The 16,355-nt window shown below is 36.4% G+C and overlaps 1 protein-coding gene across 15 annotated transcripts in view; it reads right to left on the bottom strand.

The window, feature by feature from the left end:
* Window positions 1–13,842, bottom strand: part of JAKMIP2 (janus kinase and microtubule interacting protein 2) — a 192,756-nt gene extending 178,914 nt beyond the window's left edge. For all 15 annotated transcript variants that reach the window (XR_012414232.1, XM_065546940.2, XM_065546939.2 and 12 more), the window contains exon 1: window positions 13,573–13,842. Coding sequence is in view for 5 of the 15 variants with exons in the window: in XM_065546940.2 (XP_065403012.1) it covers window positions 13,573–13,575 (3 nt within the window). In the remaining 10 variants the exon portion in view is untranslated. The remainder of the gene's footprint in view (window positions 1–13,572) is intronic.
* Between the last annotated feature and the right edge of the window lie 2,513 nt (window positions 13,843–16,355).

Raw genomic sequence — 16,355 nt, forward strand, 5'->3', positions numbered from 1 at the left:
AGTAAATCTGGAAATCAGAGAACTCAAAGAAAAAAATTCTCATAAACTTACCACCTAGAACAAATTCCTTTTAATATTTTCATTTGCACTATTTTGGCCCTTTAAAACATATGTATATATGTTTGTGTAATTTTCTTTTCACAGAATTGGGATTAAATTCTATCTTTTGATTTTTGACTTATTTAAAACTTAGACAAATCTTACATATTTTTTCTATACCTCTAAACATTTTTCTATAACATAGTGTTTAAAGGGCTTCATTGTATTCCACAGTTGGGATAGGTCACAATTAACTTATCACATATATGTGATCCATATATCTGTATATTTGACTATCCACAGTGACTCCACAGGACTTCTGAAAAATAAAAGTTTTGCTACACCTGGGTCAGAGTTTCTAAATGGGTTTACGTAGACAAACACAATTTCTGGTGAGCCAGAGCAAAAAGGAAAAGAAAGGACAATAGAATCCAGGCTGTCTACACAAAATACCCATTGGGTGTAGAGATAGACAACCAAATCAAAATTTCAGTCTCTCATCCAAACCTATTCTTGCCATAATTCCTGCGGTTTACTGTAAACAAAAATTTAAACAAAAAAGTCTTGAGTTGCATGAATTTATACCATGTAAATGATAAGACCACAGAAACTATATTGTTCATGCATTAAATTTTGAAATATGTAGAGCTCAGTCTACTTTGCAGTTGGGGATTTATCCAGAGGTGAAATTCCCATGAAACTGCTCTCTGGATCTAGAGGAAAAGAAAATGTTTATAGTTTAAAGAACTGTCAAATATACAGAACAAAATTTTTCTCTTTCTTATTTATTGCTTGAAAAAAGTAGGAAGGAAAATCAGATAATTTTAAAAATATATATATTTAAAGCCTATTTAAATTTTTGTTTTAAAAAGTGAATCCTGGATTATACTGTAGAAATATACAGAACTCACACAAAGTCTCTTAAGAGTTATTTAAACACAAAATCTCTGAATGGTTTCTATTTGGACTGGGATTCATTCTCCCCTTATTTTCTTTTTTTCACTGAGGAAAGTGTGTTTATGTGGGCTTTGTTTTTGAATGTAGACTTAAGCGGAGCGTTGCTGTCCTTTTTAGCAAGAACTGCATCTTGATGAATATTGAACAATAACAATAGCATTCAAATATATTTGCCTTTTTCTTCATTTACTTTAATTTTCAGAATCACAATCAAGTTTTCATTAAAAGGGGAAAGTAGTTTAGCTTATTTGTTAAGAGCAACTTTGCAGTCAGACAGAATTAAGGTCAGAATCTGGTTCCGTCAGTCATTAGTTGGATGATCTAGAGTAAGTATTAATTTGCTTGACCTCAATATGCCTTAATTTAGTTATGAATAAAATAAGAATAGAATCACTTTTTTCAAAGTGTGATGGTATAAGGTAGGCAACAAATTTAGTGCAATGCTGGTATCTAGTAAGAGTAGTAAAGCAAAATAAAAACCAATACAAAACAAAAACTAGCATTAATGTCAAATATGTTTTGAAGGAAACCCTTAGATATATTTTAACCTGGATTTAGTCCAAAAAGTAAACTGACACATCTCCATAGTTCCTATTTACTAATGTAAACGTTATTATATTTCATTCATCAAATGAAAGATATATGTTGAGAAGAAAGGAAGGATTAAATACTGATTCAAAGCATTCTCATCACCTTATGCATTCGTAGTTTAGGCCCATTAGTTACAGTTCACACACATAAAGACTTGGACAGGGAACTGTAGTGCTACTTATGTTTCTCCTGTAATTGTTACATGCATTAACATTCCATTTCTATTTGGCCCTTTACCCTTTTAAAAACATAGGTTCCTTTTGGACAGGGACCAGGGCTAACAATTGGAAGCCTGTAAATATTTTCTATTTTGAGGGTCTTCAATGAAGCTTTTGTGGTACTGCTGATGATGATAATAATATACCTGCAGGAACTATCTATTCATATTCCTCCCCCTACCACCAAAACGAAAAAGTTCTTCATTTATTTTGCCGTTTCCACATACGGGAACCATAGATTTGCTGAGACAGATACATGTGAATGGAAAGATGTGATGAGGATAATCAAATGACCTAAGATATACATATTAATATATAGTATCTACCCCACCTTTATTCTTGTGAGAATGTAAATTATTAAAAGTTTTTTTATAACTTGTAAAATAAAGTATTAAACATATGTAAATTGTGAAAAAAATGCCTTAGTCTACTAATTATGAAAGACATAAATAATTAATGGGACATAAGGGGAGACATTTAAAGCTGTAAATTACACTGTTGAAATGTCATTGGGATTGCCCACAAACCAGACCTAAAGCATTAAATTTCATACAGATAATTCATTTTTAGCAAATGTTTGTCTGCAGGATTATTTCCTGTGTTCACGATTTTCAGCCTCTATATGAATGAAACCTGAATGTCTACCTGAAGAACAATAAATATCAATTGTGAGGGGGTGGTGGGGGGCAGGGTAGGGATTTGAAGTAGCACAATATCCATCCAGAATACCCACAGTTCAACTCCGGATGCCTTGAAGAAAGGTGGCCTGGTGTTGCCAGATTTTCTTTTTTTTCTAAGAGGAGGAGATATTCTAATATCTGCTGAAATGTCAAAATTATAAAATTTGGACAAAAGTATGTTTTAAAAAATACTGTGTTAGGAGCATATATTGCTTTGTACTAACATTTTACTCATGTTTACAAACACTTTTCTTGAGCTGGGTCCAGTCCACAAGGCTCCAGTTTGTAACCACTGTGCTGCATAATCAGACAGACTTTATTTTCATCTCAGTTCAAAAATCGCTAATTGAATGGCTTTGGGTATGAAATTTAACCTATCAAATCTTCATCTTTATTGGCAAAATGGGAAGAAAAATGCCTACTTCACCAGCCTGCTGTGAGAACTGCAAAAACAGCCATGGATGAAAATATTCAGCATACTAGATGCATAACAGATGCTCAAAGAGTTTAGATCTTCTTCTCATTTTCTGGATAATTTTAAAAAGGAAGTTGCTTTTTTTTTGTTCCTTTCATACTTGTTATATTCAGAGCATATCAGATGTCCTTGTTATTAGGAAGGTCAGCGCTAACCCTTAACTACTGGAATAAATCGTTTTACTTGAATCATAAAGAAAATTCTAGACTGTGGGTCTCGCTACATCTTCTAAAGAGTAAAGATGAGTCAGCATCAACTCTGAAAAAATTTTCAAATTTACCCAGGGGGAAGTGCATATTTGGCAAAAGTCTGTCTTGAACGAAATGTTTTTCCACTGCTTCATCAGCTACTCTCTGTCATAAGGATCCTTTCGTTAGTCAAACAGCACTTAAGCACCCCAAGAATATGGTTAGTGATGGCACCACGTGAACTGAGAAATGATCGATTCTGCTTAGATTACAGTTGACTACACAGCCAAAGATCAATGTTTCAAAGCAAGAGGATTATGCAAAATAAATGTAGATAGTTCATGTTTTCAAACTATACATATGTTAGTGAAATTTCAGTTAGCAAATGACCAGTGACTGGCTAGAAATATTAATCTTATCTCTTTACTATGTTTCAGGGGCCTTGACTAAACCATGTAGGCTTGATTTCAAAAATTGTATGCAGGATGAAAGGAGAAAAATATAAAATCACATACCATAGTTAAAAGAGATTAAACAGTATATATGTAGTCATACTGTCCATATAAGAGTGTTAGTATGAAACAGTCATGTTTAAGTGTGCATTTGGATATTAAACTCTTTTAAACCTGTACAGCGCAAAAACTCAAAGGTCACACTCAGATGCAATGATCGATTTCTCTTGTCGTAGGCTAATACTTTCCTTTCTCTTGTTTCAGAGAGTGGAATTGCACCCTGTAGGTCAAAAATGTGGACAATCTGGCTAAGAAGAGAGGAAGACAGGTAAAGCATTCCTTCTATGTAAAATTGATTGGAGGAAGGTATTCCTTGTTACTTCATTTTTTAAAAAGCTGAGACTTATTTTTCATTATTGCTAAATGGCTTAAGCATCTGGCTCAAAATACTCTGTATTCTAAATTTTATAGATGATTTTATTTAATGAAGTGCTTTAGAAGGAAGTCAAAATTCTAATTTTTTCCATAATATAGCTAAAAATAATATATTCTCCAAAATACAAAACCCGTTTCATAGTTAATTAACTACAACTTAATTTACTCCTTAAGAGACAACAGGAAACAGAGACTGAGCCAGTGGTCAAAATACTTCCTTCCTTTGGGTTTAGGAAACTAGAACTGAGCAGATGATGGAGAAACCCCTGTAATTCCAGAGTACCCATTTTCATAATCTGAATTACCTAGCAAATCCATAAGAAAGCAAGTTGAGGGCCTATAATATCTTCAAAACATCTAAGTCCTTCTCTCTTTGTTGCCAATGTCAATTAGCAGAATTAGCAGCTTGTGAATTCTCACGTGAATTCTCAGCATGGATTGTTTAATATAAATAGAAATTCTCCAAATTGGTTATCATCATATAAAAATTTGTTGACTGTTTTGGCTTATTGGTAGAATGAGACAATAGCCTAGATTTTACAGAATGGTACTTATTTAAAATATTGTCGAGCTGTTTTCATGAGTATTCTTGCATTTAAAAGACCTAATAATTTCATTTTGGAAACTAGGTTCAAATTAGGTAAGCTTGACCTATGAGTAGGTTAAGGGCCTTAAATATACATCAGTGATGACTACAGAGTAAGAGCTCAGTTTATTTTTGGAATGTACCTCTCTCCATGAAGTGCTGCATAAGAAAGAGCCAGGTAAGAAATGTGAGTAAAAAACAATTGCCTGGTTTTTACTGTGGTTATAAGCATTTTGCAGGGGAACATTTCCAGTTTGGAAAAGAAGGCATGATGAAAATATCACCCTCTTCTCCTAAGCACATGCTCAGAGGCTTTTTTAGAGTCATAATTATCTCAGCAAAATTCCCTTATTGAAAATAATATCGAGTGGTTTTCTGGCCACAGAGTGTCAGCTAAAATTTGTCAGATTTGGTTTTCCATGCATATTCTAACCGAAATTGAACTCCAGAAATTCAAGAATTGCAGTAAGTGCCATGATCTTGATTGAGATGCCAAACAAAGAAAGGCAACAAAGGCTTTTTCCTCATACTTAAGTTACAGCATATCAGCAGATTAGACACCCATAGAAATGGCTGTCCTCAGTGGTTCAAATGCATGTCCATGTGTCTGCCAAGCTAACCCTCTTGTTCAAGTCACTCTTTTTATATTTGATTTCAAAACTCTCATGAAAGCAGATGCTGCCTTAACTTATCTTTGGGGTGAGATGCATTTTTGATTCAACTTAATATTTGGATGGAGATATGATGGAATGATTTGTTTATGATTAGTGAATTTGGTAGAGCAGATTTCTAAAATAGCACAATAGCTGTGAGTGTGTACCATATAATGTGCTGCTTATAATAATTAAATTACTAACTTATTTTAATAAATTACAGTGAAATAAAAGGTATTTGTTATTTCTGACTTGCAATTCAATTTTTTAAAGAAAATAAAAAGATCCACGGAAGTGTTCATAATCTTTCTTATGTTACAGCATGTAGTGAGCAGTCTTTAATGAAGGATTGTTAAGTGTTGTGATATATTACCTTTAAGAATCTGATTTTGCCTTATCAAAGTCATAACAACATCCTGAGGATATGAATAAAATTCATTTTGCTTTTACAGTCAAATTAAAAGAATGAGAATCACAGTCGAAAGAGCAACTAGTTGAAGTCTCTTCTACAATCTTATGCCAGGAGCCATTTAGGGGACCCTCATTCTTTTATTCATTCAGCCACTCAGTCAAATAGCCTTTATTGAGCATGCATGTTGTACCAAGGCATTCATTACAACTGGCGAACAACACAGTTTCATTTTCTGCCCTCATGGAGCTTACATTCTAGTGAAGAGTAGGGAAAGCAAATAAATAGCTCTGTAATTACAACTTTAGATATGTATTATGAAGGAAACACACAGGTTGCAGAGAGTAAAAAGGGAGATATACCAAAAGAATTTTCTCCAAGGTATTATGTTTAAAACTCACACTTAAAGTTTAAGAAGAGTCAACCATTCATATTTTTTTTTTTTTTCTTTTTTTTTTTTTATTATTATACTTTAAGTTGTAGGGTACATGTGCATAACGTGCAGGTTTGTTACATATGTATACTTGTGCCATGTTGCTGTGCTGCACCCATCAACTCATCGTTTACATCAGGTATAACTCCCAATGCAATCCCTCCCCCCTCCCCCCTCCCCATGATAGGCCCCGGTGTGTGATGTTCCCCTTCCTGAGTCCAAGTGATCTCATTGTTCAGTTCCCACCTATGAGTGAGAACATGTGGTGTTTGGTTTTCTGTTCTTGTGATAGTTTGCTAAGGAGGATGGTTTCTAGCTGCATCCATGTCCCTACAAAGGATGCAAACTCATCCTTTTTGATGGCTGCATAGTATTCCATGGTGTATATGTGCCACATTTTCTTAATCCAATCTGTCACTGATGGACATTTGGGTTGATTCCAAGTCTTTGCTATTGTGAATAGTGCTGCAATAAACATACGTGTGCATGTGTCTTTATAGCAGCATAATTTATAATCCTTTGGGTATATACCCAGTAATGGGATGGCTGGGTCATATGGTACATCTAGTTCTAGATCCTTGAGGAATCGCCACACTGTTTTCCATAATGGTTGAACTAGTTTATTAAGAAGAGTCAACCATTCATATTTTAAAAAGGGGAAAGAGTCAGATGACTGGGGTTTTATTTGAAAACTATGATATACATGAATTCATTATGAAATAATAAATATAGTGAAAAAAATTGCAAAACTACATCTTGGTGATATGGTTTGGCTGTGTCCCCACCCAAATCTCATCCTGAATTGTAGTTCCCATAATCCCGACATGTCGTGGGAGGGACCCAGAAGGAGATAATTGGGCCTTGGGTGTGGCTTTCCCCATTCTATTCTCATGATAGTGAGTAAGTTCTCACGAGAGCTGATGGTTTTATAAAGGCCTTCCCCCTTCACTCAGCTCTCATTCTTCTCCCTCCTGCCACCATGTGAAGAAGGACATGTTTGCTTTCTCTTCTGCCATGATGTAAGTTTCCTGAGGCCTCCCCAGCCCTGTAGAACTGTGAGTCAATTAAATCTCTTTCCTTTATACATTACTTGTCTTGGGTATGTCTTTATAGTAGTGTGAGAATGAACTAATACACTTGGTTTATTCCAAGAAGTCATTTAAATATCTTCCCATAAAGGATTTGATTTGCTTAACCAAGGTTAAAACCACAGGACAGGCCGAGCATGGTGGCTCATGCCTGTAATTCCAGAACTTTGGGAAGCCCAGGCAGGCAGATCACTTGAGGTCAGGAGTTTAAGACCAGCCTGGCCAACATGGTAAAACCTCATCTCTACTAAAAATACAAAAATTTGCCAGGCATGGTGGTGTGCACCTGTAGTTCCAGCTACTCAGGAGACTAAGGCACAAGAATCACTTGAATCCAGGAGGTGGAGGTTGCAGTGAGCCAAGAGCATGCCACTGCATTCCAGCCTGGGCAACAGAGTGAGACCCTATCTCCAAAATCATAATAATAATAATAAATTAAAAATTAAAAAATAAAACTACAGGACATACAACTACAACACTGGGGAAAACTAACATGAATCTGAAACAGATGTGTTTTTGTTTTTGTTTTTTAATTGTTGCTGATGCATGTACCTGGTGAAACTCCTCGTGCCTCAAACAGGGATTTCACTGCCTTGGATTCAGACTTCATTCATTATTAGCAGACAAGGAATGACCAAGGTTAATTTAATACCAATTGTAAGATGCAGTGGCAGGTCAGGGTAACAGAGTTCATATTTCCTGAATATAATGCCTGACTCATGACTGCTTTAAATCAAGCAGGATCTATCTGCATCATAAGAAGTATTTAAAAGTAAAGTGTGAAGACTCCCAAGTGGGGGAAAAAACAGCTTGAATCATCAAGAAAAATGCACGCGGAAATTTAAAATTCAGTAGAGACACATTAGTTGACATGGATAGATGGCCACTATACATAAAGCAAAAGCAATTTAAAACAATGCATAGAGTATGATCCATTTATGAAACTGTGTGTCTGCATGTGTTTCTGTGTGTATATACAAAAAGATCTAAAAGGAAATACTCCAGAATGCTAACAGTAATGATTTATTGATGGTAGGCTTATGAGTCGTTCTCATCTTCCTTTTACACATTTCTGTATTATCATTTTTCCATAATGAGGATGTATTATTTTTAAATATAAAAAAACTTGAAGCAACAAAATTTACTTGTAGTAATGAATAATTATTTAAAGAACAACTTTTTAGTGTGACAGGTCTCATTTTTACTGCAAGTTAATTAATTATAAAGGACTCTTTTTCCAAATGTAGAATATGGTTCAATGCCATAATTTGCTATTTGGCCAGAGCTGAATTACCAAATACTTATACCAGTATGTGCCTAGGGAATTAATAAAGAAAAAGATACACCAGAAAATTAGAATATTTGAAAAACAAATAAATATTTTTTATATTTCAGAAAAATGTAGGAGCATTTGTTCAGAGAAAATACCAGAAAGTTGTTGAACTGATGTACACTTATTTTTTTTTTTTTTTTTTTTTTTTTTGAGACGGAGTTTGGCTCTGTCACCCAGGCTGGAGTGCAGTGGCACGATCTCCGCTCACTGCAAGCTCCGCCTCCCGGGTTTACGCCATTCTCCTGCCTCAGCCTCCCGAGTAGCTGGGACTACAGGCGCCCGCCACCTCGCCCGGCTAGTTTTTTGTATTTTTTAGTAGAGACGGGGTTTCACCGTGTTAGCCAGGATGGTCTCGATCTCCTGACCTCGTGATCCGCCCGTCTCGGCCTCCCAAAGTGCTGGGATTACAGGCTTGAGCCACTGCGCCCGGCCATGTACACTTATTTTATAACAACATCATTTTTACTTTTAAGAATGTGTAGGTAGAGAGATAATTAGGACATATAGGTAGGAGGTGGCATAATTTTTTCAAGATTCAGGACCTACAGGAATTTTAATCTGATCCTAAACACAGAAAACAATGGTCACCTCCCAAACTCTATGTCATTAAAAATAAAAACAATATTTATTTATAAAATAAATGCATAGCAGTCCAATAAAGTTCTGATTTTCACCCAAACAAATGCTTCTAGGTTTTTCTGATATATCAAAAAGCCTAGATTTTCTCTAAAGTACTCTTTTTGTGTGTGTGAGCCGTTTTGTTTTGTTTTGTTTTCATTTTTTGTTTGTTTGCCTGATACCCTACGCACATAGTGTATTTGGCAATTTGATATGGCCAAAGAACAAATTTTGGTACCTGAAATATTCAAATAAAATGAGCCACACAACACAGATTAGTTAAAATTCAAGTTGGTAAGATAATTCGCTACCTTTCTACTATAGTAGTTTGTACTTATGAGACTAGGGATCCAGCCTGTTACACCATTTACCAAACACAAATTTGGACAAGTCTAACCTCCTTGAATCTGTTTCCACTTATTTTAAAGAATTACTATGACACTAGCTTTGCTGATATGATAGAATTGAAATGATAGCATATAAATTGAAATTGATAGAATATAAAATGAAAAAGAATGGAAAAATGACAGAATTATGAAAACTTGTATTAATATATGGTGAAGTGATGGTACTAATTACAACTATATTGTTTTCAACACTAACTGTTTCATGGATGTATATCTTATATTCTCCAAGGAAATTCTTTTTTGCTAGCACATGCAAATTCTGCTAGTCATATGAAAGCTCTACAAATAGTTGTTAGTCAATTGATTAATTTATCCTGTTTGAAAGCACATTTTCCCTTGATAGAAAAATAGTGGAATGTGTAAACAGAGGGAATTGTAACACACTTCACAGAGTAACAACCAAGTAGAAACCTAACATATTTCTTTCAGTAAAAGACCATCATTGCGTTATTTATGTTAAAACTTCCACAATAAGCTCCAACCATGAGAAACAAAGTATTGACTTTTCATGAACCAAAAAGAAATGTAGAAAACTGTTTCACTCTGCAAATATTGTCTAAGTCATCCTGAAGCCGACTTGCAGCAGGTACATAAAATCAAAACATGTTCTGATGTCACCCGAAATGAGAAACGTCCTATTACAAAGTGAGAAATTAATTAGTGTGTGTCTTAATTAAAACAAGTTTTACTAAAGTCTTACATACCAATCAAAATATTTAACTTTAATATTCTAACATGAATGACATTTTTAAGATAGTGTTTGAGTGGAAGATTAGTTTGTTAAATAGCACATTTAAGCATTAATTTGTATATATCTTTCATATAATTTGTTTTTTTAAAAAAACAACTTGATGGCTCTTGAATTATTTTGTATAAAGACCCCATTAAATGATACATTACATTTTTCAAAATTAACTATACAATATGAGATAATTTTAATATAGGTATTTGACATCACACTCCATAAAGTTGCTGAGAAAGAAGGGCTCTTATGAACAGGTAAATGTTCAGTTTCCTGAATTCTGGCAGGATTACATGTAAATTTCTCTAGGAAGATGATCAGTTGATTTCTTTACAAATACCTAGATCCTGTAATTTAGAAGCCAACTACAAAATGGAGTCTTACTGTTATAATCTAGAAGTGCCTGATCTTAAACAACTAATGTACTCTCTTAAATAAATGACTCACTCTAGAAAAAGCAAGAGAAGTTCTTGAGAAGGAAATCTAGTCCATCCTAGACAAAAGCATATCTAGGTCATACTTTTGGCAGTTTTGATGAGAGAAGAGTACATTGCTTTATTTGATTAGCCAGTTGACTACTCACACTTACTATGAGGAACTTCTATATTTTTATATTTCTAATCTTCATAATTCCTCATAAAGTTGAAGCCCATTGACCACATTTGAAGTTTCAAAAAATAGCAATAAGCAATGTCCTATGCTTATGCCCCATGCTCAGCTTATCTGAAACAAATGATTGTCATATTTCATTGTTCTCTTCTCCAAATGAAATAATCCTAGCTTATTTATTTATTTATTTATTTATTTATTATACTTTATGTTCTAGGGTACATGTGCACAACATGCAGATTTGTTACATACGAATCCTAGCTTTTAAAAATCTTTCCGCAGAGAGTTCAACTTCTAGTGCTTGAAACACACTTCACTTTTCAGCGGCCCCTTAGCAAAGGTCATATAGTTGTCTTAAAGACTGGGGTCAAAAGCTAGACCTGTATTTCTATCAGGGTAACAGCAGACACATAGCTGAAACAGGCTATCTACAAGGAGTTTTAAGCACATGACCTAAGGGATTTGCCTCTGTTCAAACTGTACCAACTTTGCCTATAAAACCACCTCCAAACGAAAACTCAACAAGAAAGAAACAAAAACAAAGCCACAGGATATCTGCTTTCATTGCATGAAATGGGGTCAACAAATCTTAATTTTACAAATCTTAATTTTTTAAGTGTACAATAGACATATCTAACATTTTGATTTTTGGAAGTCAAGTGTTATCACTAAAAGATTCAGGATGCAATGTGTTATACAATTTGTTATAACATACAAGCCCAGTACCTCTTTTCTTGCCCTATTTCATATAGTTGTTACAATTAGGCACAAAGTAGCATGAGTTTACAAAGCTGTGGATCTATAATATATGACATGCTATGAGGACATGCACAATTAAGTCCCCAAGGGCCCTTCTCATGTATAAGCCAAATAGAACAATTATTCTCAGACAAATTAAACTATAAACCCGATTCAAATACATGTGAAAATTATAAATGTGGGGGGAGTATGTAGAATCAGATGCCAGACTAAAGCCCCAAATAATTGTCATTTTACATTGTAAAAAATGTCTGTACTGACAATGATATTGTTAGAGAAGAGACTAATGGATAAAACTATAATAGCCCATGTGGTAAATGTAATACTACTAATACACTCTACCTACATATTTTTTTCTGGCTTTAATTCAATGAAATCCATTATCCTGAGTGGGAATGGAACCTCCTCATCTCAGGGATCTTTAGTCTCCTGAGCTGCCTTAAAACCTTGACATAATAAAAGGTCAAGCAGATCCCAGTAAGCATTTGTAAATTACAATAGCCCACCCACCCCCCCCACCCCCACCCCCCCTAGCCCAATTCAGCTACAAGCCACACATTCTCCTGTTCAGCTTTGCTCACTCCCTGGATTCATTTCATTGTATAAGCAGACTAATTTGGAAACGGCTGGGCTAGGGTGCTTAGGAATACCTAGATTTTCAAAACAATCCTACTTTCCTACTTTCTTATTTACAGAAGGAGACCCTTAATACAACATTTGAGAGAACTGTAAAATGGTTCCTGGATACTGAAGGAATGAACAGCAGATAGCAGCACTATTAAATAAAATGAATGCATTTCACCTGCCAGCTCAGCTGTGCTTCCTGGGATACAAGGCACAAACATGAAAAGGTTGGGGTGGCATTTCAAGAAAACTGATTTGCTTCAACATTGATTTGGTAAGATGCTAGATACAAAATAATACCACAAGCCACCTCCCTTTCCCATCATTGTAAATTCGGAGTCCTCAATATCATCCCCCACAAACCCAATTAAAAATAAAGAGGCAGGCTACGAATTTGCATCTAGTTCTGTGACACAGATCAAATCATAGGCATCTGTTCCAATTGGTCACAATGAAACTAAGAGACAATAACCAGAGTAAATTTCACATTAATCCAAATAAAGCCAGTGAATAATAATATAAACCAGAAGCATAGTTTCAAAAACATGCAAGTACTTCCAGGCATGCAAGGACATATCTAAACCATAAAAATGACTGCAAAGCACACCCTACATATAAATATGCTTCATAAATGCAATATAAATGCTAAGTAACATGTGTATATATGATATATATATCCATAAGATATACATGTGTAAGTTCACAATCAAATCTACGTATAAAATAAAACTGGGTCTTGCAAATGATTTCTCAACAAGAGTACAAAATAAAATGTCAAATTCTGGGGCCACTTTTTCTAAGCAATCAATAAAATAAGCAAAACCACCTTATAATGAGTCTGAGAAGCTTATGAGACACCAAATGTATTTCTGAAGAAGGCCCAACCCTGTATGTGAGAGCTGCAAATGAAATGATTCCTTTCAATAACACCCTCTTCTTGTTGTTAGCTCTTTTTCCAACCCCTCATGCTGTTGCTAAGCTTAGGAGAAAAAGGCACCAAGTGGCTCAGTCTGCATTCTGAGCCAGTTAGAGATAAAATCAGAACACCTTTTTTTTTTTTTTTTTTTTTTTTTTTTTTTTTAAACACAAGCGGTTGCCTTCTCACTTCTCTCTTCCTGGCAACGTTCCTCTCCCTCCATCCTCATCTCTGTCTCCACATCTCCCCCTTCTAGTCTGTGGCACGGGAGTCATTGTTCAAGTTCAGGCCAGAAATGTATACATAGGTCAAATAATAACACGCTAAACCAAGAAGGGAGCCCTACTGTTTCCTACTCACCATGCTGAGACCCGGAGAAGCTGTTTAAAGGAGGGAGAGATGCAAACTGAATCCATTTTCCTTGTGACCGAGTCGGATGCAGCCTCCGAACCCAACATCAGCAGCGGCTGCCGGTTTTTTTTTTTCCCCCCCTGTCTCTGGTTGGCGATGGTGCGAATAGGAACCACCCTTCCAGCCCCGCTAAAGTATCAGCAATAGAGGCGGCGGCGGCGGCAGCAGCAGCAGCATCACCAGTTGGGCCTCCTCCCTCTCGGAGGATGGGGTGAGCTCGGAAGCAGCCAGGAACTTGCAGCAGACACCTCCTTTGGCTCCTCCTCTCTCTCTCCCCCTCCCCCAGTGCCCCACCCCTGCTGCGGTAGAGGCTGCTGGCCCGGCAGCTGCTGGTTGCCATGGCAATGACCAATGATAAGCGACCAAGCTAAGCGGGAGGGGAGATGGGCGAAGCAAGCTGCAGGGTCTGGAGGGGAGAGAGAATTTGTGCTGCTGCCCTCTGGGACGCTCTTGATCTCTCCTACCCTGGACTCCAGGTCTTTTAAAAAATGGGGTAAGGGTGGTTAGGCACGGGGAGAGAATAATTAAAATTTAATTGAAATTTAGATCGAAACATACGTAACAGCTTAGCTATTTTTTGCATTTTCTGTGGTTTTCCAATAAAATGTATGAAATTTATTATCAGAAAAATAATAACAAATATGGAGAAAATTATGTCGCATAACAGCAGATTATTATTACTTCCAAACGTGTTCGTGCTTTATAGCATCTTTTACTCAATACCAGGCAACAAGGTTATTAGAAAGCAAACGGAGTGCCTGGACTTTGTAATAGGTTAAGAATCTGGTTGATTCCTTTGCACTACTCCCGGCTTGTTCTCAGGTAAGTTACTTGGTTTCACTGTTTTTCCAGCTACCCTTCTGAAGAGGACTTGGAGGAAATTGACGCTTCCCTGAGGAAAAGTAAGTTGGGATAGAGACCGAAATTCCTTTCAACAACCACTATTCTCAGTAGCACCAGTTGGTGGACAGTTCCCAATCTTTTTAGAGTCAAACTCCTAGAGCATTCATTTTCCTGCAGGCAATTCCTGTCGTTTTCATGGATGCCCCTTTGGAGTTCCGAAGTCAGTTGGCAGTCAGGGTGGTGGGCAGGAAAAGGTGAAGTGAGGTCAGCAATGTCCAGTTGTAGGCGAATTCTGTTTCTAACCATAATTATAGATGACACCCGTATTTATCTCGTGCAGGGGTTGTAAAGATTGAATGAGATAATGCGCTAAAAGCTCTTGGCATGTAGTAAATGTACAATAAATATTTACTATTAACGGCATAGTAGTACATTGTAGCCACCTCTTAATCTAAGGGTTTAAGGGGAATAACATGGCAATTTCAGGTAGGAGAAAAAATTAAGGTGAGAAAACCCAAAATATGTAATAACCATGATGATGATGGCAAAGACAGAGAGGCCCTAAGAGATTAAGTGTTCTCTACATCTTGATATTTGAGGACATTGTAAATCTCAGAGGAGTTAGATACATTTCCCAAATTCACAACTGATAAACGACAGAGCCAGAATCAAAATGAATTCTTCTTTTTTTTTTTTTTTTTTTTTTTTTTTGAGACGGAGTCTCGCTCTGTCGCCCAGGCTGGAGTCCAGTGGCGCGATCTCAGCTCACTGTAAGCTCCGCCTCCCGGGTTCACGCCATTCTCCTGCCTCAGTCTCCGGAGTAGCTGGGACTACAGGGGCCCGCCACCTCGCCCGGCTAGTTTTTTTTGTTTTGTTTTGTTTTGTTTTTTGTATTTTTTAGTAGAGACGGGGTTTCACCGTGTTAGCCAGGATGGTCTCGATCTCCTGACCTCGTGATCCGCCCGTCTTGGCCTCCCCAAAATGGGCTCTTCTAACACTTACATTTGCTCTCCTAACCACTACACGTTTCTGCCACTCCTCCATAAAATGGAAATAATCTTTGTTCTTAATCCACAGAGTTATTTACATGTTCAAATGGAATTAACACAAGTTCCAGAGTCAGACGACCTAGGCACCATTCCTAGTGCCAGTATTTACTATAGGTATAATTTGGAACGTATTTATTAACTTCCTCAAATCTACATTTCTTCATCTGTAAAAAGAAATAATCACAGAACTTCATGAGTCATTACAAAAATTAAACTAGATGATGTGTGTAAAATGTGCAGTGTTTAGCAGATAGGAAATGTTCAATAGATGTAGCTACGGTTAGTTGTTACTCATTTGTAAGTAACTAATATTAAAACGTGAGAAGACTTTTTCCTGCATAGTGTCATTCTTGATGTCAGGGGCTTCTTCTAATAAAACCGGCTTGAAGATAACTAGGTGATGAGGGAAAGAGTTGCAGCACTTCCCCAGCATTTGACACTGGCTTTCCATCCACTTGGTGGGAAAGCCTGCGACCTCCTTTGTGCAGCTAGTGTCCCCTGTCTTCTGTCAAAGCCTCGGCAGCCACACAACCTGCAAACACTTCCAAGTCAGCATCACCTATGTGTAACGTGTAACATAAAGGAATGGGATGTGATCATCTCTCTTCTTTCAGTATTCCTGTATTTTATCTTCTGCTTTCTCCGCAGAGATGGTCTTGTAAGCAAGCAGACCAGGGAGCTGAAGGCTGTAGAAGTTGTGACATACTAGATGACAGAACCCTCCACACTGTCTAGTTAATTAAATAGTTAATTTTATTAACTATGGTTATAGTTAATAAACTATAACCATATGGTTCATCCTTAGTGCTAGGAGCTAAATGGCTAGGGGTAAGTGATTCT

The sequence above is a fragment of the Macaca fascicularis genome, chromosome 6 (genome assembly GCF_037993035.2).
Source record: "Macaca fascicularis isolate 582-1 chromosome 6, T2T-MFA8v1.1".
Classification (NCBI taxonomy): Eukaryota; Metazoa; Chordata; class Mammalia; order Primates; family Cercopithecidae; genus Macaca; species Macaca fascicularis.